At 40.5% G+C, this 22,784-nt stretch overlaps 1 protein-coding gene across 2 annotated transcripts in view; it reads right to left on the reverse strand.

Moving 5' to 3' along the window:
* The window catches only part of fstl5 (follistatin-like 5), a 176,867-nt gene that overhangs the window by 104,583 nt on the left and 49,500 nt on the right, over positions 1–22,784 (reverse strand). For both annotated transcript variants that reach the window (XM_079351527.1, XM_079351526.1), the window contains one exon: positions 4,495–4,743. In XM_079351527.1, coding sequence (XP_079207653.1) covers positions 4,495–4,743 — 249 coding nt within the window. The remainder of the gene's footprint in view (positions 1–4,494; positions 4,744–22,784) is intronic.

The raw sequence follows: 22,784 nt of genomic DNA on the forward strand, positions 1-22,784 counted from the left end.
ATTGCTGATAGATGCTGATTGGTTGTAAATGGAGCTGGGGAGGGAAGAGGAATAATCTTGAAAGGACCGGACACATGAGAGGCTGATTAGCCCCGTCACCGAGCTGGGGAAGCATTATTGATCTGAATGTCTTTTAACGTAATCTCGATAAAACAAACCTCGGTTCTTAACATGCGCTTGCCTATTCCCCCGCACAGGATGCTCTTAATGCATGCTGAGTTATAAGGCTTTGTTTTCAAGATGGAAGCTTGCATTTTGCACAGAACTGTTGTGAATGCGTGTTGTAATTTTCTCAGTGCAGTCAGACGTTGCTCACCTACAAACAATACATTGAAGTGGATACGGATCGTGCTCCTTTTTGGTCTCTTTTGGTTTTGTTGTGTTACAGCTTTACGACCTGAGAAAGCCGCACCAAAAAAACTCAGAGCCAGAAAATGAGCTGCAGAGAGTTTCATCAGCTGCAGAGTATGGATCCACAGCTGCTCCGAGAGTCGCATGAAGTAGCTTTTCAAAGTTAACAAGTGAACTAAGCAACCCGGTCGAATCGATGCATAGACCCAGTCAATCGCTCATGAATATTATGACTGTGCACGCCGTCTATGAGCAGTCTGCCACTATTACCCCTCGCCCCGGATTCAAGGAGAGTGCAGACGGTCAGGAGCTCGTACTTCACTGATGTCTAGCTTTACAAAAGGAAGAGTGGCCTTGTTTCCAGGGACTAAGAATAATTGGCGTGTTTATACAATCAATGGTAGAGAGCAGTCAACCTTCTCTGGGGAAATATGAACACCACAACAACACCACCTGCTCCTGCCTCTGAAGCAAGGCTGCATTTCACAAACAGCTATACGACGCCTATCAGACTGTGTGCTTTGTTCTTTATGCTGCATATTAGACATCACTGTATTTGTCAATATTTCATAGCATCCCTTTTCGCTTGTCCTGTAATACCTTTTGACTTAGCTGTAATATATATATCAGATGTGCTCTTGGCTGGAATTTGACATGGAGCGTCTCGAAAAATGGAACAAGATGCTGACAACATTAGAGCCTAGTGTTGTTTTTCATATTGCCCGTGTTTAAGGTCGCCATTTTGGATCATCTCTATTTACAGAGTCGACATAGAAATTAAGTCTCTGTGCAAGAAGGTCTGAATATTCAGCAGGAAAAGTGTTCTGGTTTCCAAAGCGTATCAGCAGGCTCCGGTGAGGAGAAACAGTCTATGTGGAAAGAAAAAAACGAGGGCGGATGTCATCCATGTTATAGAGATCGCTATGAACTAGATAACTAGAATAGATAACTACGCAGCTGAGAATCAATCACAGATTAAACACTTCAGTTTGTATCTGCTTGACACTGTGTTGTTAATTCCACTGGAAACGCATCAGAAATAACCTCCTAGACCTCCATTCACATAACATTTCAAAAAGGATGTTTTCTTCTCCTCTTGAGGACAGACTTGATAAAGCTTTACTTTGTACAACTCTGTATCAAGGCCTATTTATTTCAGCAAACTTAATCCCGGTTAATCGCATGAAAATCAGTTTCTTTTTCACACTCATACCGCTGAAGTGAGTCAAAGAGTGATTAAGCAGCTGTGTAACTTTTTAATCTACTGTTGAACCGAACTGACACACAGCAGATGTTTTAAAGGGTTGCCGTGCTCCGGCATGTGAGGGACCAAGAAACGCTGGCATCGGAAAAAGAAGTCTTTCATGGAAGCTGTTTGAATCTAACAGAGAAATTAACATCTGAGTCCTGAGGCAAATATCCTCCGATGGTCAACAAGACTGCGTGAGGATGAAAATGCAGAAGTCATATTGTATCATTGTATTTATAATGAACTGCCAACAAACATTCAAGAGATGTTCAAAGAGAGAGCAGGAGGATGTAATTTGAGAAAAGAGTTAAACTTTTAAAAAATGAATGGAAGAATGTGCATATCAAGCTGTGGGGTGACTTTATGGAATATTTTGGAGCATGAAATTAAGCAAAGTGTAAGCCTAACTATGTTTAAAAAAAAGGTACAAACAACTACCTATAACTATAACTTTTATCTATATCTATAACTTTATAACTATATTCTTGTCTGCGGCAGTAGTTCAGTCTGTGGGGACTTGGGTTGGGAACCGGAGGGTCGCCGGTTCAAGTCCCGGCACGGAGCAAGTCCCGGCACGGAGCATGTCCGGAAACTGGTCTGGTAGCTGGAGAGGTGCCAGTCCACTTCCTGAGCACTGCCGAGGTGCCCCTGAGCAAGGCACAGAACCCCAAAAAACTGCTCTGAAGCGCTCGCTGTGGGCAGCCCCCTCACTCTGAGACCTCTACATTAATGCAGGTCACTAGAACCCTGTTTGTGCATGCGTGTGTATCTCAGCCTGTGTGTGTGTTCATTAGGCAGAGTGTAAACCGAATTTCCCCTCGTGGGATTAATAAAGTATAAATTATTATTATTTATCAACAAGTATAAGGAAGAGGAGAGAGGTGATTAATTATGTTTAATTAATGAAATGACTAAAGGGCTGGGAACTTTGGAAATGTTTACACTTCTTCCCACTCCTTTTTTCCAACAGTATGTTTTATGTACGTCATGTATTTATTTTGCTTTAATAAATATTTTTTCCTGTAAGGTACATGCTTGTTCAAAAATAAACAATCAATCATATTACCTGTAAGTGGACACCTGACTGTTTGCAAAAAGAGGAGTAGAAAACACGCCTCTGCAGACACATGAAAGGACAGTTTGATCTGGTAAATATTTTCTGTCCTGGAAAGTATTTGATGCAAAGGATACCACTTCAAACGTCCCAAAATAACAAGGGCGACCTTCATCCGATCTCAAATAACCACGTTTCTAATACCTCGTCTTTTTGTGTTCAATCCTCAAACGTTTGAGTATGAACTGATCTTGTGCATGCGTGTGCTCTGTGAGGTAAGGGACTATGTCTTGGGTGCAAAAAAGAAAATCTCCTTGGTTTCCCCTTGTTGCATGGCAACTGCTTAATTAGTGACCTTCAGGTGTGCTTGAAGGCAGATTTTGTTACCTTCAGATTTGTCAAGGCTACATGTACATATTTTAGTCCTTTTGCTGCGTTAAACTAACTGGGTGAAGACTGAAGCTTTATATTCCACCAACAGATTCAAAACATCCTTTTTTCTCACCCCCCCCCCCCCCCCCCCCCCCCCAAAAAAAAGAGACTTTGCACAAAACCTTTCCATATAAAGGGGCCGTATTCACAAAGCCTTGCAAGTGTTCAGAAGGGCTCCAAGTGATACAATTCTACAAAACTTCTTAGAATCAGGATATTTTCCTCAGAATTCCCCCTCAAAGTTCAGTCTCGATCCTTGCAAAGATGAAAGTGTCTTAGCCCTTAAAAGAGATCCTCAGGTGTAAAACTGTGAGGAGTGAGGAGGACTTCTAACTGGATGAAGAGTTTCTCAAGCTGAGGAGAAAAATGGGGAAATATTCTTCAAAACACATGAGGAATATTTCTGAGTCACAGTTAGGCTGAACAAAGTGATCTGTGCAGACATTTCAATCCGTCTGTGACCGTATTTTGGTTTCACAGTGAGACATGCATGTTGTGTTTCTCAACATGCGGTCACCTCCACATGTGCAGCCAATCCCTAATTAAGGCAGATCAACGTACCTGCTGATTTAACGAGCAGCATGTGAAGAAGCTGCTGCACGAGAGGGCTTTTGATTTCAAACAGCTTGTGAGCGCGATATGTAAAGTTTCTTTTTTGACTAAACCTCAAAAAATGTGTCATACGATACAAAGCAGCGTCTCCTCAGTAAGATAAAAGTTTGTGTCTCTTCCATTCTCAGCGTTGCTCTGAAAATGTTCCTAAATCCCTCCTCGTCTAAGAGTCCTTGCGAGGAATTTTGAAGTTAAATTAGGAGCTCTTTGAGAGGATTCGTAGATTGTGAATACGGGCCCGGGAGAAAGACTGGTGCAGTTAACTTAGCAGCCGACATCTTGCTAGCCAGTCTCCTGCACATTGATCCCCCCCCCCCTCACCTTCTCCATTTAAAAGTCTTCCTAAATCACCTTCATTTCCATTTTCCTCGAGGTCATGAGTAACCTCGCTGAATTCATGTTCAGCTCGGTTGGTCAGAAAGGCGCTAACACCGCCCAGGGCAAAGCATGTGTGTCCCATTGGGGTACCTATAGTCAGACTGCATATGTTGGAGTACACCATACTGTGCACTTTGTAGGTCATTTCCTTCATTCTAGTTGACCTATACCGAAGGCAAATGGCGAACAGACTGGGAGTAAGCTGACTGTTCAAACTGAGAAGAAGCCTCCAGTCCATGCAAACGCGATCTTTCTGTACATATTTTAGATGCAACACACATTTATGCTCCATGCTAACATTACTCAAAAAGGTAACCAAGCTACAGGGACCTCACATTCATTGGACACATTGATGTGCAGTGTGTGAGGTTCATACTGGGCCTCACACTCATATCGAGAAAGGTTACACGACTCTTACCTTTGTAGAAGCACTCCTCGCTGTGCATGATGGTGATCTTGTGTCCTCTGAGACACGAGGCCCTGTGCAGCTCGCAGTGGTTCTGGTACAGCTTCCCGTCAGAGCCACACACCGGTTTATAGTGTGGCTTGCAGTGATCCAAGCACTTGCACTCTCCTTGTTCGGTGTCATGGTTGACCACACAGTGACGCCCCAAGCCACAGTACTTGTGTTCACATGGACCCGGCAGGCCACTGTGCCCCATAAAGCCTGTAGAAAAATCACACAGGGAGAAAAAAAGAAAGGTCAATCTACACGGGCAGAAGTAACATTTAAGAAAGGAGATTATCATTAAATGATTTCATAGTATTTTCCAGTTTACGTTCCAAAGGAGGCGATGTCCTTTCTCGTTTTTTTTTTTTTCTCAGTCATTTTCACTGTTATTTTTTTAAATACATGCTCTGGCGAAGGGAGGGGAGGAGGGGGGGCAGAAGAAGAGGGTAGAGAGTTCAGCTTCCTGACAGCATGGTGAATGAAAGTGTTCATATACATTTAAAAAAAACCATATTGTAGATCTGCTGTGTTTCTGTCGCCCACTCTGTTTTAATTAACTTAAAGCCTGAGGTTTACAGATTGATGAAATGTAATCAAGTTAAAGAAAAAGGAACGCTACACAATATCAGTATAGATGTGTCGACAGACTTCTTTCCCTCATCTATTCATTAGTGTGTTGATCTTGATTAAGAAAATCAGCAATATCTTGACGAGGAGGTGACTTCTTTTTTTGCTTCTTTTCATTGTCAATTTAATTTATCTCTGCCGCTTTAATACTCTAAATGTAATCCACTGTGTTTCCATAAAGTCACGTTTGCTGTACTGTGCAACTAAAAATAATTACGATTTTTCATGAAGATGCCACAAAGAAATCTGTAAAAGAAAAATAATCGGTTTTTTTTCCTGAAACCTGCTTTGTCCTATTGAATCTTTTTGGAATATGTTTTTCAATCAATGCTTTATCCCTTGTAAAAAAAAAGAAAAGATTATTTCACTCCTTTAAAACAGCCAAAACTCGTTCAACACAGTCTTAAAAATTTTTTTTGTTTCAGTTAACCTTACAGTTTATAACTTCTCGTCTGTTGAGAAATCTACAAATGTTTCACTTAAAACGTCAAAAAAACAAAAAGCTTGGGCTCCAGATAGTCTAACAGTTAATGTATGTGGCGGTTGTTAGTCGGTCATCTCACAACTAGAGATCACGGGTTCGATCCCCAGCTGCCTGCAGCGACATGTGGGTGTGTCCTAGGACACTGCTCCAGCTGCTTCATCGACAGCGTATGAATGTGGATGAATGGGTTTATGTTCAGTCTCCATAGCAACCTCCACCATCAGTGTGTGAACGTGAAGATGTGACCTGCGGTGTGATATTTAATGCATACGATACAAGCTCGAGCTCCATTCACCTTTTCTGTCATGTGCCCCATGTACATGTATGTATGAGTCTATAGCTCTCATCGCAGCGACTATGACGTCCATCCCTCGCCCTCTGCTCCCAACGTTTCCTGTCTCTCCTCAGCCGTCCTTTCCAATAAAGGCTTAAAGGCCCAGAAAACCACAACAAGGTGAAGAACTGCTGTCAAAGGTTGTGTTTACCTTTAATGCGCTCCCCTATGTTGCTGTGATTATAGTGAGTATACCTTCAGTCACTCTCCACAGTCAGGAGGTTTAGGCGTTGCAGCTAGAAAATTCCTTCTCTCAAAAAAGTGACCTTCGTAATGAGGGAGCATGACATATCAGGGGGAATTCATTTGATCCAAGGACTGAGCGAGTTTGATGGTTTGGACTGAAAAGGAAAGCACAATCACATTTTTTTTTTTTTTACTTCCAAGCCTGCAGTCCTGGAGGTGCAGGTCTGCAGCAGACCCTGAACTCCACACCCCGTACGGACGAAGCAAGACAAGGAGACATTCTCTGAGGGGATTAGATAGGTAGCAGGAAAAATACAGAGAAAGAAAGACTCCGTTCATCGGAAGTTTTTTTATTTTTTTGAAGAATTGATCCAAATGTGCATCTATTTTCTAAAAGTACAGACTCCACTGTCGCAGGTGCTGAGGAGGTTTGCACCAATAATAAAGTCATACATCAACCAAATCAAATCCAGCAGCTTGCTCACACTTTGCATTTGAGAGATGGTGAAGAAAAGACGTATAACGAGAACGGGGCGTGGAAACAGTCAAAATAATAAGACTAAAAGCCTCTCAAGGCTGCATTGTAACATCACATAAAGGCTATATTGGAAATGATTACAGGTTAGTCCACTGCTTATTCAATTTGTGCAAAGGTCACTGCATTCACAAGTGTTCATACAGTCCTTTAGAAAACTGCCAAAGTAATGGGATTACAATAAAAATATACGCCTTGTCATTTTCTCTTTTATAGCATTACAGGCGGAGCCCGTTTAATGGCCGCCATGAAAGCTGTAAAGTTCACACATCACATGTCCACACTCTGAGACAGAAAGACTCAGTCATGTTCAGCGGGGATGAATGAGAGCTCTGACACCACAGATGCTGCAGTGCCAACAGGAAACAGCCTCATGAATCTGTCTTATGAATTATGTTTTAATGAAGACAAAATAAATCACGGAACACGCCTAACGCATAATAAGCACGCCACATAGACGCTCTATCACCATGACAGGATTACACAGAGGGGACAAACCTAGAAGAAGACATGGGGTTGACATGGAAACATTAGAGCAGCCTGTCATTCGTTGGGTCTTAATGATTTCTGATTAAGATCTCAAAACCAGCAAAGACGTTTCCATGTTTTGAATCAGGATATCAGAGTATTGAATTTCACACATTAATAAAAATCAAAAGATATCATTAAATGTTTGATACCACAAGGAACAAGAAATAGACAGATTGGACAGTGGAAAGAGTCGGAAATCAGACGAGAAAATTGGGAATGACATGCAGGGAATCGCATTGCCCTCTGGGATAAACGAAGTCTACGTCTGAGAAGCCACAGGTCGGAGTGGGACTCATGAAGGGGCGGGGACTGAAGTCAGGCGTGTGCAAAAAGTCACATTGAAATAAATGATTTTCCCATTCTAACCTTGTTAATAATATAAACTTTATTAAGAAACATAACGGAAACATCAGCTTCATTTTTTACTGACACAAAAAGAAGGTGCTTGTTTAAAGTCAAAATTTAAAGAACTTTAAAATGTCTAACTTGCAATGTTTTAGTCCCGACTCATTACCATCTCATTACTCATTACTCGTTAATTCATGACAAATAAGACAGAATTACTTTTTCCAAAGCACCTGTCGTATGAAATACAGAGTTTTTATTTCCAATCTAAAATACAACCAGAAGAAGAAGAAGAAAACTAGCAGCAGCCTTCTGCAAAAAAAGATCTAATAGTTTGACGTAAGCTCCGCCTCGGCATTGTTGGGGTTGGCCAATCAGATTTCTAGGTTTTTTTGTTTTTTTCTTCTGTGTTTTGTTTTTGTCTTGTTTTGCGAGTGTTTCTGTCTTTGTGTGTTTTGTCCTGCGTTGTTGGGATTTTTCTGTTCTGTGGTTTTTGAAAAACTAAATAAATATATATAAATAAAAAAAATAAAAAAAGATTTCAAGGTTGGGCTCTTACCACCCCTGGTCACCTTTTCGCTCACGTCCCTGCTTTAGGCTGTTTTTCTTTTTTAAGGTGTAAATAAGTTTGAAGGAAACAAAGACAACAAGACTAAATCTTTTATAGCATCAAAAACTAAAGTTGAAGTGGAACTATCTTCAGAAAGTTCAATGCCACTGCAGCGTATTCACAATGAAAATATCTGTAGATATAAATGTCAATCTTTGATTTGTTTTGCTTACAATATAGGCTCTTGAAACCTGAGGCAAGGTTATCATTTTCATGATTATTCCCTCTAAACTCAAAGCTGGTTATATGAGAAATGGCTGTGGTCTTTGTTGAATATGAATCAAGTTGATGCTGAGGTTATGATGCAGAAAGAACCATAAAAAGATGCATTTTTGCATGTAACAAGGTTACAATAAATGCATATGAACAAAGATGTTTTCCGACTCTTTAATTAAAAATGACCTTCAGGTGTATTACAGGAAACAGGCAGTGATACACTATGTCCATCTGAAGAGAGAAATACAACCACACAGAGTTAGAGTGGCACAAACTTCACTCTCACGTTGCACTCTCTTTGTATGCGCCGCTGACAAATAAATATCGACTCGAGAGTGGTGCTTCGCTGCTTTAATTACAATCTATGATGCATTTGGCTTTGAGCACAATAGCTTCCTGATATATTAACTGATACGCCTCAGCAAATAGTTATGGCGATGCATTAGAGAGACGGCTTTGCTTCACACGGTGGAGTTAAATATCAGTTCCTGTCTGAGAAAACCAAAACCCTTGTTATTTGTGCACTCTCGCTTTTCCTGCAGAGCCTCGGATAACAGTGTAACCTGTGAAAACTCTCTTTAATTCCCCGCAGGACATCAGGGGGAAAACCAGGTGATATGAAATCCATAAATTTGGCAGAATAAATGAGTTTTAATTAAAAAGCATTCATGACTATCTGAGCCCCTGTTTTAGGCTTTTAATAAATCGGGTAAACAAACTGACTTGAAGTGTTGAGCCTCATTCACATCCTTTGCAGCTCCCTCACACTGAGGCCGTGCATTATCCTGCGGCCGTCACAGAGGATTTAGACGAGATACGAGTGTGTACACTGTGACCTGATTGGAGCCAGTCAATTTGCTAGTTTATTAAATCCCCGTGGTGCCATGGCATAATGATTATTTAGTGAATTTGTGTCGCACAGCCAGGCATCCTCTGCCACCAGCAGGGTCAACGAAGGGCGCAGTCATCTGTCATCAGTATGCACATCCAACGGTCCGCTCATCAGCTGACATCGGAGACAAATGAGGGATTGTGCTGCGCCATTCACTGACGACCTATTACGTGTCGGAGCATGGAGAGAATACACGATGCTCCGTGCTGATGAAAGTGATCCGGAGGGTTGTTATCAAAACCTTCAACAGAATGACATGGCAGTATGATGTGCTATGATACAACACTGTGTGTAAAATATAATGATGTGGAATTTCCCCGACAGATGTGCGCTTTGGCTAAACGACAGAAAAGTCTGTTTTTTGCAATATGTTAGTATGTAACTCGAATTCTTTCTTAAACTGCAGCACGGCCAACACTCAAGACAACAACAAAAACATCACGAAAGAACATTTAGAGATCATCTGTTGGTGACTGATGATCAACAATCAGTGTGACTTTTAGGTTTTTACTCCTCTCACTATAAACCATGAGCACAAACCTAACGGTGTAAACAGAAGCCTTTTTTTGTGTTCTGACAGGTAGGACTGGATCACAGATTTATTTAGTGTTTACAGAGATTCTCTCATTTTTTAATAAGTCTCTGCGTCCATTATCTTTACTGCTCTTGCCGTTTGGGGTAGCTGGAGGTCTGGAGCTGGTCCCCACTGGACGAGATGTGGGGTTACACCCTGGAGTGGTATCCAGCCCATACCAGGGATGACGTCCAATGAGAGACAGACAACCAGTCACATTCACACCTACGAGTCACTAATTAACCTCACCTACATTAAGTGAGCATGTCTTTGGACTGTGGGAGGAAGCCGACAGAGAGGCCTTCTCGTTGTGAAGCATCACAACTGCACCACCATGCAGCCTCAGTTACAGCATTTTACATTTCATTCGTGGTGGTTGGCGACCGATTTGTTAATTCTCCCGCCCCACAGAGGCTGGTGTCCTCCAGGCGGGCAGCGGCGATACGATTCTGACCTGTGGCTGTTTTCCTGCATATTATTATTCCGCACTGTCTCACAACAATTTCTAACTCAGTCCACGGTTTTGTCACTCCAATAAAATAAATATAACAAGAATCAACCGTTTCGAGAGCTGCACTACCCGGGGTATTTGAAGGTAATGATTATGAATTGTTTAACACAGGTTGACATGGCAACAACGACTCTGTGCAAGAGCTGTCAGAGTTCTTAAAGACTTAATAACTGCATCCTTTAAATGAACATTTACATTACAACAAACCCTTCATTTAACCCTCAGCTTTGTGCACATCGATAACCTTGTTTGAAACAACAACAACAACAACAAAAAGAAAAAAGTGTGGCTTGCAGAGAAGCTCCAGGGGCGATAGAAATGAGCTTGAATTGTCTCATTAAAAACAAAGCAGATGGAAAATGTGCCGGGTGCAGGTAAAATGTTGACCTTTAGTCAGAGCGTGTATGCAACATCAAGGTCTTGACATATGTGACTCCGGTGAGCATCTTTGAAGGGCATCAGCCCCCGATGCATGCATAATGAGGTGAACACCATGTAAAAGGATAACTGAAGTACTCATGATCAGATTGTTGTTGTAAGAGGATGAAAACCTCGCTTCCACAGCTGGAAAAAAAAAAAAAAAACACATACAAAAGGATTTTAATGGAAACTGCCCTCTCTACAAATGTGCAACAATCGGCTCTTTTTGTTGCTGCCTTTTGACATCTCTGCTGCTCCGGCTGAATCTAAATGCACACAAACACTTGAGCAATGTTTCCAAGCACAATCACTCTCAGACATGCATCTCTTTCTATAAGAAAAAAAGAAGCGCCACTGTGATTCCTATTTTTTTGAGTGGCTTTTTCTTCTCTATATCTAAACTAAGAATGTTTGTCTGGAAGTCATCTGATGTTTTCCATTACAGCAGCTCGGAGTCCTTTGGGAGAGAGCAGAGAGGGGTAAACAACAGTCAGAGGCCCTGAGCTCACTCGGTGCACCGAGTTAAGCTGCCCCACAAGGCCCGTGAGCGAGAACAAGGGGATGCGAATCAGAATAAACTACAACTAAAATAATACTTAAAACTTCACACGGTGCATAAACAAGGCCAGATTGTCTCGCACCAGTCGACACTTTGCTAGATTAAGTTCTTTGAAAGTCTCAGCAGACGTTCAGCAGGCACAAATGGGTGAATATTAAAAAAAAAACACAGGCCTCTACTGTAGCAGAAAGCAGTTAAGGATATTTTTAGCCAACCTGTTGTCGAGCAAACAAAAAGTTTACTGTATTCACGGCTCAACAGTTGACGCCATTAAATCTGTCTTCAGGCCGAGGTTTTTCTCCGCGCGATGACTGCATTAAGCTGTGACCATTAGCGATGTCTCAGGAGCATCCAGCTCCTGAATGTCACCTATTTGTAGATAATAAATTGTTGGTGACATATTTATAGAAGGAGCAGGTTAATGGCCCCGAGCCTTGTGCAGCTACAGCCAGCTTGAGATGCAGGTATGCACAGACATGTAGATATTATTGTAGACTTTCATTAAGGGAATAAACTGTGTTGCCATTAGGCAGACAGACGCTTTAACAAGCCTGTAACCAGCAGACACCATTTTTTATATGCAAATTAAACTAAAGCATCACATAAAAACCCTTTCATAACGGGAAGTCTGAAACGTGTAATAAGTAGATTTTTTTACCCTAAAATATCTAAATTAATTTTTTTTTTAAATCCTTAAAAATGTTTTATTTTCCAACAGCTATCAAGGCTGAACAATTCCTTAATTTTTACAGATGTAGCAGCTCCTATCTACTGTTCTGACATGCCAAGACAGACGGACGATGTGTATCGTTGCCGTGGAAACCCAAAGCTGCCGTCCTGTTGCTGTAAGTATGCTGTGATAAAAACATCATGTCGATTATACTTGGATACATGACGTCGTCATTAAACATATTCTCTTCCTCACCCGTTCGTCATGACTTTACGGTCAACTTTCCATTCGGGGGTTGGGGGTGGAGTGGCAGAGAGAAACACTCCCATGATTCCCCGCCAGCCTCGATGTCATCTTTTGTTATTGTTTTGATTGAGAGCCCCCTGGTGGTGGGATTTTTAGACAACTATGGACCCCTGTTATACAAAACTCTTGGTGGTGAACATTTTGTTTTTGTTTTGGTATGTTCTTTTTTTTCACACCATGTTTTTGTCTTTGTGCTATTGACTCCATTTTGTGCCCCAAGCAGATTCCTCCCCAAAGGATGTACTCTCCAAGTGAAATAAGCTGGAAAAAACATTTTCGATTTTTTTTTAAACAAAAACTTCAGTCCCCTCTCAGTTTGTCAAAATAATTAAAAAAAAGGGGTCATGAAAATACAATCGATTCACAAAAACGAATTAGACGAGATGTTCGTCATAGTTGGTACAAACTGTGAGAAGTTATTGAGTTTGTTTGGTTTGGCTCTGTGTTGTTGTCCTTGGGCTATCAATTCCACACTGTGCTGAAGGCAGCTGCAGCCAAAGGATGTACTGCGATCTGTAAGTACAAAATGAGCTGGAAGCAACTTTTCTGGCAATTTACTTTGAGAGGCTTCCTGATGTTTTACTCAAAATCTGCAGGCACCATCATGTTTGTAACGCCAGCACTGCTGTGCCTAATCCAAAGTCTGCACGGCTATAGTTATCGCTTTTTACACGCGGCTGTGTATTCATTGAGCTCGTGTGTTTTGAAATATGGATACTTGACGAATGAGCACATTTAATGGCCCAGAGACAGCATGAGGAGCTATAAACATGGATCAACATTTAAGGCCTCCAATACGGTTTGAAGCAGTGTTTAGTTCTGCGATGAAGAGATACTTTAACAAACCCTTGACCAGATTCAGATAAGAAATTAAAAAAAAAAAGAACACATAGAAAAATATGATTTAAATGGACTTGAGTGTGTACATGTTGTACCTTTCTACTCTTCAGACCACTCAAAGCACTTTTACATCGCAGGTCACGCCTACACATTCACACACACACACACACACACTGATGGCAGAGGTTGCTATGCAAAGTAACTAATCCTTTCATACACATGTTTAACCAACAAAGCAACAGGAGTAACTTGGGGTTAAGTGCCTCACACAAAGACACATCAGACATGCGGCTGCAGGAGCTGGAGGTGACCTCTTGACCTTCTGTTTAAGAGACGACCGATTCTACCGACAGAGCCACAGCTGCCCCTTCTGTGATGAAAAAAATGTCCTTTATTTATTTTCAAGTGAAAAACGGTGCAGTTTGTTATGTTCTGCTGTTGTTGACCTTGGGGCTTTCAATCCTATCTTTTGGCTTGAAGCGACTGCGTTGCCAGAGGAAGTTCTCAGTAAGTAAAAATATGCTGCAAGCAACTACTCCGCTCCACTTAGAGAAGTTTTGCGTAGCTTACATTTTATGCAAAATGTCACTTTCTCACAGCTGTCAATTTATGTATTTCCTCTGTTAAATACATTTAGTCACCAGTGGTATGCTTGGTAAGAATTCCCATTTGCATTGAACTGGTGTTTAGTAGCACTGGTTGGAAGAAAGGCAGCCGATGAGGACTTTTATTCCTTTCTGTTTCCGACCTGCTGACAGATCTGTATCCATCAGCAACACATGTAGGTGTTGTGTTATCACCTGCTAAAAAACACTTCTCCCCCCCCCCCTCACTGTATGCTAATTGCTACACTGTGACAAGACTCCTGGTGGCATAAACAACTCGTGAACATTTTATGAGAAGCTATTTAAGGCACAAGAGCTTTTTCAACCCTTCGGAGCTGAATAACCCTCCAAGTTTAAAACATTGATGACTTCCCTTCCACCTCAGTGAGTCCATTCCTTGGTCTTTCATCTGAAATGCAAAATCCAAGTGAGCTCCTGCGTTATGCTTTATTTTTAGTCATAGTTACCTTCTATATAGTTTTTTTCATGGTGATTATGTAAGTGCAGGGATCATAAGATAATCCTCAGAAATGTACAGGTGGAAATATGATTATCATGTTTTATATGGCCGTGAACTTTGACTGGATATACTTTTGAATTTAATTTGTTTGCCTCTCTTTTTTTTTTGCATTTGCCTTTTTTTTCAACTTGAAATCGGACTATTGGTGAGCAGAGGATGCAGCCTTGGCATCATTAATGAAGTGGAAGGCCTTTTTTTCCTTTTTAACGCTCTCCAACCTTGCAGCTTTACTCTGCTTTTCGCTTCTTACGATACAAAAAAAGTGTAGTCCACTCGTGGTGAACAGATAGTTTTAGCATTCACAGTTTAGAAATTCATGTCTTAAACTAATTGGGATCCTAATAAACTAAACTAAACAAAAACAGCTGAACAGCGGAAAAGCAATTTTATCTTTAATAGTCAAAAGTGCAGAGGTGACAGGAGTCGCAACAACAACGCTCCTCCTGCACCTCTAATGACGAGGTGCTGTAAAGAGGATATATATATATATATATATATATATATGAATATATATGAATTCTGCTGCTCTGACACTGATCCTAAATGAATACATCAGATCCTGGTTTTCTCTCCCAAATTTGGGGAATTTTAGTAAGAGGTGTGAACATGAGTGTCCACTCTAAATATTTAACTGGAAACCCATCATATTAGCAGAAACAATTTCTGATATAATTGCAAAGATTACAGCCATTACTATGTGTCTTCCCAAGAGGCAAGAAAGGCTGCTTCAAAAAATCAGTTATATGATAACCAAAGTAAGACACACTGACAAGACAATTTTTGTGTTAAATTAATGTCTGTAAAGTCACTTTTTTTTCTGATTGAGCCAAGCACAATATAATGTTAGCCCTTTAATTTGCTATACTCGTCAAGTGTGTTTTCACACCCGGTTCATTTGGACGTGTTTGAACGCAGCAGTCGCACTCAGATTCGGAAGAAAAAAAAACAAGAGCCAAGATTGCCAAGAAGAGGTGGTGTCGGCTCGCTTCCAATCGAACCCTGGAGCGGTATGTTTGTAGTGAGAACATAATCAAACCAGGGACCTGAACAAATGACTGGATGACTCATCAGAAGAAGAAGCAGCAGAAGTTGAAGCCTAGTAGTTGTAGAGGTAATGCGCAGTGATAGTTTTTTTTCAATTACAGCTGATAATCATTGTAAAAATAGTAATAGGCTATTATTTTGTGAGTGGTGTCAAATATGTTCATCTGCCAAAAATATCAACCCACAACTCGTGCTGTCGCGAGGTTAACGAGCCAACGAGTGTCTGAGGGTTGTCCCAGAATGCAAAGTGTGACGAGCACACAAGGCATATTTTTCCTACTTTGCAGGGAGGAAAGAAGGCTATAACGAACTGTATGAAAGCCCTGCGTTGTTGTGTGCTTTGGCACTTTGCAATATTTCAGTGTGAACAATAAACGACCCATGGGAAAATTCAACAATGAGTTATTTATTATCTGAATCAGAACAAAGCAAACTAGCTATAGCGGTGAACACAGCGAAAGACGCTGGGTTTAGAGTCGAGAATCCAAAGCCAAAATTCCTCGCTGATCTGCGGGAGAAATGACTGAAGAAGTGCACAGTCGTCCCAACAGTTGATATGCAGGATCAAACAAAAAACACTGATCATGAATCTTCAAAAGCTTGATTAAGTTCAAAGAAAATATAAACTTGAATGTAAAGAGGAAGGCAGAAAGTTCAAACCGTCAGCTCTGTGTGAATGAGGTCCAAAAGTACACCTGAGCCAACCAACTGTTTATCTCCACAGGTGCTGCTAAGTACAGTAAAACATTGGGTTCTTCCAGCCATGAAGATTATCCTCCAATAACTTTAGCCATGTTAAATTCACTGAATGACAACAGAGCTTACCATACAATGATGTGTGAATGGTTGATTGCATGGAGAACAATTTCCCTTGTTTAACTCTTTCTAGTTATTCTACAACAACAGTGTCAACCCAGTCATCTTGTATCTCATTGATAAACAGACGCTGTGAGACATTGTTTGGTTCATTTGGCAGATGCAGTAAACACAGAGAACTAAACAATACTAATCAAATGTTTGCATGTTATTTTCTAATGCATATCTCTCAAAGGGCCACCAATATAAACTACATATAATACGTTCAGCGTGCATGCTTACAGGAAGAGCTTAAATGGGTCACATTTGGTTGACAGTAATAAGAAATGTCAAGATGTGTCAGCATGCACATGTACGAATGCAAACACTACTCAAATGTCCATCCATCCATCCATCTATCATCCATCCATCCATCCATCCATCTATCATCCATCCATCCATCCATCCATCCATCATCCATCCATGTATCTATCATCCATCCATGTATCTATCATCCATCCATCCATCAATCCATCCATCCATCCATCCATCCATCCATCCATCCATGTATCTATCATCCATCCATGTATCTATCATCCATCCATGTATCTATCATCCATCCATCCATGTATCTATCATCCATCCATCCATGTATCTATCATCCATCCATGTATCTATCATCCATCCATCCATCTATCATCCATCCATCCATGTATCTATCATCCATCCATGTATCTATCATCCATCCATCCATGTATCTATCATCCATCCATCCATGTATCTATCATCCATCCATCCATCCATCTATCATCCATCCATGTATCTATCATCCATCCATCCATCCATCTATCATCCATCCATATATCCATCAATCCATCCATCCATCATCCATCCATCATCCATGTATCCATCCATCTATGAATCATCTATCTATCCATCCATGTATTCATCTGAATATTAATTAATATTAATCTGATTTTGGTTAGTAAACTCACAGAAGTGCAAAAAGGAAACTTTTGTCTGTTTCCTGGTTAATGTTCCCAGAAGCCTGAGTCTAGTTTAGGATTACAGACTTAGTTACGCTACGTGATTGTAGCTAAAAAAAAAAATCTGTATTTCAAAGAATAGGAAACATTTTTTTAAAGCTTATATGTACAGGTAGTGGAGATTATTAGGCCTTTCATTAATCACTGTACCGTTTCTGCCTTCTCAGCCAACATAATGAGATTACAGATGCTAATTTAATATTTTGATTAAATCCAAAACGGAATTACTTATTCAGAACTGTGGTCGCTTATATAAGTGCTTAAAAGATAAATCTTGTGAAATTCAATACAGGGAATGAGAGGATTCAGACGTTAGTCAATAATGTATTTCTCCTTGGTCAAGAACAGCCCTCTCACTGTTTGAGTACTGTTTAAAAAAAAAAGGTTTGAGGACTTGTTAAAATAAACGATAAACTAGAATCACTTTATTCTCTCCTTATATAAGAAAGTAAAAAAGGATTTCAACATTTTTATTAGATATTTCTGTATACTGACTCCCCTAGACATTTTTGTAATATGAAGGCAGTGTAGCTAGGACTTCTACCCTGCATCCATCACTCTCATGTGCACCTGCTTTTTTTTCTGGTTACTATGCTTTTTAGCCTCTTGTGTCAGGTATTTGAACATGCTGTGATAAAGATAGTTGACTCAACACCCTTCATATGGCTCAGCAGATTCTACTCTCTGTGTATTACATTTGCCTACACTGAGGTTGCATAACTTGCTCTGTAATGTAATCTGAAAACCAGAGTTACGTAAAAAATAAAACACTACACATATATTGAATTTCTGTGAACATTACAAAAAAAAAAAGAAGCACTTTAAGAAATGTGATCCATCCACCCTCACACAGTGTGCACGCAGCATGTGTGTTGAGTCTCTGTGTATGTGCTGGAGTGTGAATATGAGAGCACCTGGCAGCCACTTGGCAACTTTCCGTCCCATTTCATTCCCTCGACTAATGACTGAACGTGGGCCCGACTCCTCTCGCATTCTGTCCACATCAGGATGCAGCTCTGAGAGCGTTTCCACCAACAACCCCATTTGTCAGAGATTGCAAACTAATTGTAAGCACCCCACGCTACTCCCATCTCTACTTCACATTACATTGAGCGGAGTGTTAAGTGGTTACAACAGCAAACCACAGGGGAGCTTCTTTTTTTTTCCCAGCATATTTCATACTTTTTGGTTTGCTCATCGTGCGACGACAGTTTCTGCTGATAGTGTAAAATAGAGTAATCGTATATCTTCAAGGATCCAGTATGAGGATTCGAATGTGAATCTACGGGTATGTCCAAAATCACTCACTCAAATCTGTCGCGGCTTACATAGTGCACTCTCTACTTGCTCACTCGCCGGCCGTTGACTTTAACGACATTGTCGTTATTTGCTGTCATCAGAATTTCAAATAGCCGTCACATGTGTTATTAGGGAAATGGATGAATTGCAGGTAAACCACAAAGTGCTGTAAGTTTACATCATTTGCGCGGTGTTTAGCTGTGTTGGATAAATCGTGCTGAATTTGGACTGTTTTCGTCGTGTTTTCGACCTGTGACAGTCCCTCCTTCTTTGCTCCCACTGCTTCAGGTGCTTGGAGTTGTCACTGTGGTTGGAGCTGGGAGACTCGTTAGCTGTTACCTGCTCAGCTGAGAAGGGCCTCGGCCTGCCTGATTGAGACTCTCACACCCTCTCAGCTGGGCTTGATGCCACCACCTCAGCCTTTCCCCATGTATGGAGGCTAAAGTCCTCAATGCGGGCCGGCCTGTGGCTTCTTTCCCGTTCCCCTTTAAAAAAATAATAATTTATCTGTGTGTTGCCTCCGTCTTTATTACCAGCCCTGTATAACCCAGGTGGTAAAATAGTCAACTCGTCTAAATTCACACTTCTGTTGAATCCACACATTGAAGTAGTTCCTCGTTATTTAATCGTAACAATCACATGTCCGCCCAATTATTTTTCATTTTTATCTAATTTAATTTTGCACTGTGATAAGGTTAATAAAGCAGATCTGTTTTTAAAGTTAACAAATAAACTACATGAAGTTCAGAGAAACATTGACAAAGATTTGTTTTGGTCCATACAAGCTGACACGTGGGTGAGTATTACTCATATTTTCAGAACGCAGGAATTTAAATCACGAGAACAAGGTTGATCAATTATTTTATTTTTTTTTTGTGCAAAGAATCAAATAAAAGACAATTTTTTTTCAAAGCAATAGAATCTTTTATTTTGTAATGAAACCTGTTTGATTCTGTGTCTCTGCCCTCGGTTGAAAAGCGTCAGAGAGAGGAGCAGAGGCTCTTGTTATTTGGCCTTCTGAGGGTTATACCGTTTAAACTCAATAGGGGGGCTTTTTCAAAAGGGCAGAATAAAATACACTGTCACCAAAAAACCTCGCACATGAGCTGAGGAGTGAAGAGCGTAAAGCACACACTGCTCGTGTCTGACAGAAAACAAACAGCAGAAGTGGGTTTTTGTTTTCCTTGACGTGATGAAACGCATAAAACACCGTCCAATTGCAGTTGTGTTTTTTTTTCTTCTTCCACTAACGGCAACGATAAACCCCTTGCAGAGAGAAATACTCCACAACAAGACGAGAGTGTGCCGTCACTCAAACGGACTCCTTAACATCGCTCAACATGCAAACAGAGATCCTAACTGAGGTACTTAAGAAGGAAGATCATCTGGAATCTGAGTGTGTTAGAGACACTGACACCTTCGCTGTTTACACGGTTTATTTACCCCAAATGTTGCTCAGATTATAAGACTGTCGTTGCTGCTTTGAGGCGATTAACGTCAAGCTTCTGGAAGGAGCCGGCTAGACAAGACTAGAAATATTACGTAATTTACTCTTCTGTTTGAAGACCTAAGGCTTAAGAAGTCACTTTTACTTTGAACCCAAAACACTGAAGGCGAAAACAAAATCTGAACGGGCCTTCTTATGGAGTAACTTCATGTTTGGACTCTGTTGCCGGGGCCTGCCAGCTCAGATAAAAGGAACATTAAAGTTAATCTTGGCAGGGAGTGGGAACCGTCCTTCAAGATAATGTTCCTTCCCTGTGATTACTTTGTCGACCTTCATGTGGACGGAGAAGGAAAAAAAAAAAGGCACTGCCATTGCCAAGCCTTCATCATTATCGTCTTTAAGTACCGCAGGTTCGTGCAGATCACTAAGAATTATTGATGTATCTCAATTACATTCGTCTCGCTCCATTTGATTCCACATATTCAGAAATGCTTTGCCAAAAAATTACGAGTATCAACATCCTGGGAGCCATTTATAAGCCGCAGATGGGTGTTGATGGTGATATTGTTGATCTTGCTAAGTGTGCAGGCCGTTATGCTTCTTTTGGCAGTGCTGATGAGCGCCATGACACCTATCACTCCCTTTTATACCCTTGTGTTCGTTATTATTTTCAAATAAGCGGTTTACTGTCCTTTGAGTGTTCATTTAGCAATTCAAAGACCTTAGAATAAATTGAATGTTATATTAGTTAACTATGGCCCAGCTTGTAAATATGTTTATAATGGTGTCGGACCTTCAAATTCTGTCACAATTAAACATTTATTTCTCAGCCAGGGAGCAGAAAAATGGTTTCAATCTTTAGATATGTTTTTTTTTTTTTTATTTGACATGGACATCTAAATGACATTAAGCAAACCAGGTACATCATTTGAGTGTTTTAGCACACATGCTAATTGTCAACGCTCGTCCACAAGATGCTGTTGAGAGACAAAGTAATTTACATTATCTTTCCATCATCCATCCATCCATACATATATCCATCCATTATTACAGAAGGTGGAGAGAAATAATAAGAGGCTGACCGGAAAGCTAAGATGTACAATGTTAAAAAAACAACAACAGAGAGGCATTAAATTAATGAATTTAATAGATGTATATGCAATAAAACGATAAAACAGAGGCGACATGGTCAGATAATAAACCCTGTGAGCACAGCTGTTTTGATTGGAGCCATTATTTGGGTCCTCTGTTTGTCTCTGTAGGTTTTAAATGGTCGGTCACGGGCTCCACAGTTTTACACCCTTTGAAGAGGAAGAAGTCCGAGAACCAAAGCGTTCTTAAACACGTGGGAGCAGACAATCACCACTGATAATGACGTGTGTGCCATATGATTATTTTAAATACTTTGGATTCTAAATCTGGATGCTAAAACGCAGTTGATTTAAAAGTGACATTTGGACGATTTACAGTCTCTCCTTGGTTTTTACTTCCTGAGATAAAACAACTCATGTCTACATTTCAAAGTGGACATCAATACAGGTGTTTGGAGCTCATTTAAAAATAAGGAAATCAAACGTTCTGTGGATCACTTCGAACAGATGCCTCCTCCTGTTGCTCAGAAACATGTTTTTTTACTTTACATCAGAAAACGATAGGAGTCAAACAGATAACTTGTTAGTTGAAATGAGTATCCAGGGGTGAGAGCAGCCGAGCCAACGCACTTCCCGCCATTTGTGAAAACACTATTTGAACAGTAATTTCTCACAGATAGAAGCTCGTTAGAAGTCTGTGCTGTGCAGGCAGGAAACATTTCAGTGCCTTAATTATGGCTCACAAGTTGTTGAGTTCTGCTGCTTTATATTCTGTCTAATTAGGGACTTACACCTGAGACATCAGATGTTAAGACACTTAAGGAGCTTGTGTGACAGGTTTTATCGCTTTATAAAAACAATAATGCATATTGCACGCTCTGAATGTTTGAGTGGAGAAACAATCTATTCTTTCCATGCAAAGGTAAGTTTATTTATATAGCACCTTTCAGACACCAGGTAATTCAAAGGGCTTTGCACAAGCACAAAAAGCATTTAGACATTTCACAATATAAATCATAAAAACAACATACACATTTTTAGTTGAGTTAAAAACAAAAGTTAGCTACAAATTAGTTAAATGAAGATAAAACGTTAAAAAAAAAAAAAAACAGCTTAAATTACTTTGAGAAGAAAATTGGAAACATTTCACAACAAAGTATATTTTGACTTGTCACTGATGATGAAATAATCAGCAGTACATTATATTGGTAGCGGTTCTGTTCATGCTAATTGTAAGAAATGCATTAGCAAATAAGCCATATAGCTGAACCAATATGGAGTTTCATGATTTTAAAATATACAATGTGAACCGTCTCTGTATGAAAAACTTTACAATCACGGATCACAATCAAGCCAGGCGTCCTTCACCCGTGACTCCCAAGTGACCAGCTTTATTTTTTACAGCCACGTCATATAACTGAAGTCTAAACCAACCAGAGTGTCTGTCTCCTTAATGGAGTTAGCTCTCCTCAACCCTCCGGCGTCAGTAATCTTGTCACACTCGGAGGATAATAAGCTTCAAAGAGGGGCATTTGAAAATGCTGGCTTGACAACAAAATGCAATATGATATTCGGCCTTTTTGTACTATGCCAGCAACATCGCTATCAGAGAACTTGTGACTTATTTAAGGACGAGGACACAACGTGAGGATCTGAGCATTGAGTTAATACCGAGCATGAAGAGCTGCAGTGCAAACACAGGCTAATGCTCTTTAAAGTGCTGTGTGACCGTGAGAGGTATAGCCGGCTTTCTCCCCTGAGGAGGCGACT

The sequence above is a fragment of the Symphodus melops genome (genome assembly GCF_947650265.1).
Source record: "Symphodus melops genome assembly, chromosome: 9".
In the NCBI taxonomy this organism is placed as follows: Eukaryota; Metazoa; Chordata; class Actinopteri; order Labriformes; family Labridae; genus Symphodus; species Symphodus melops.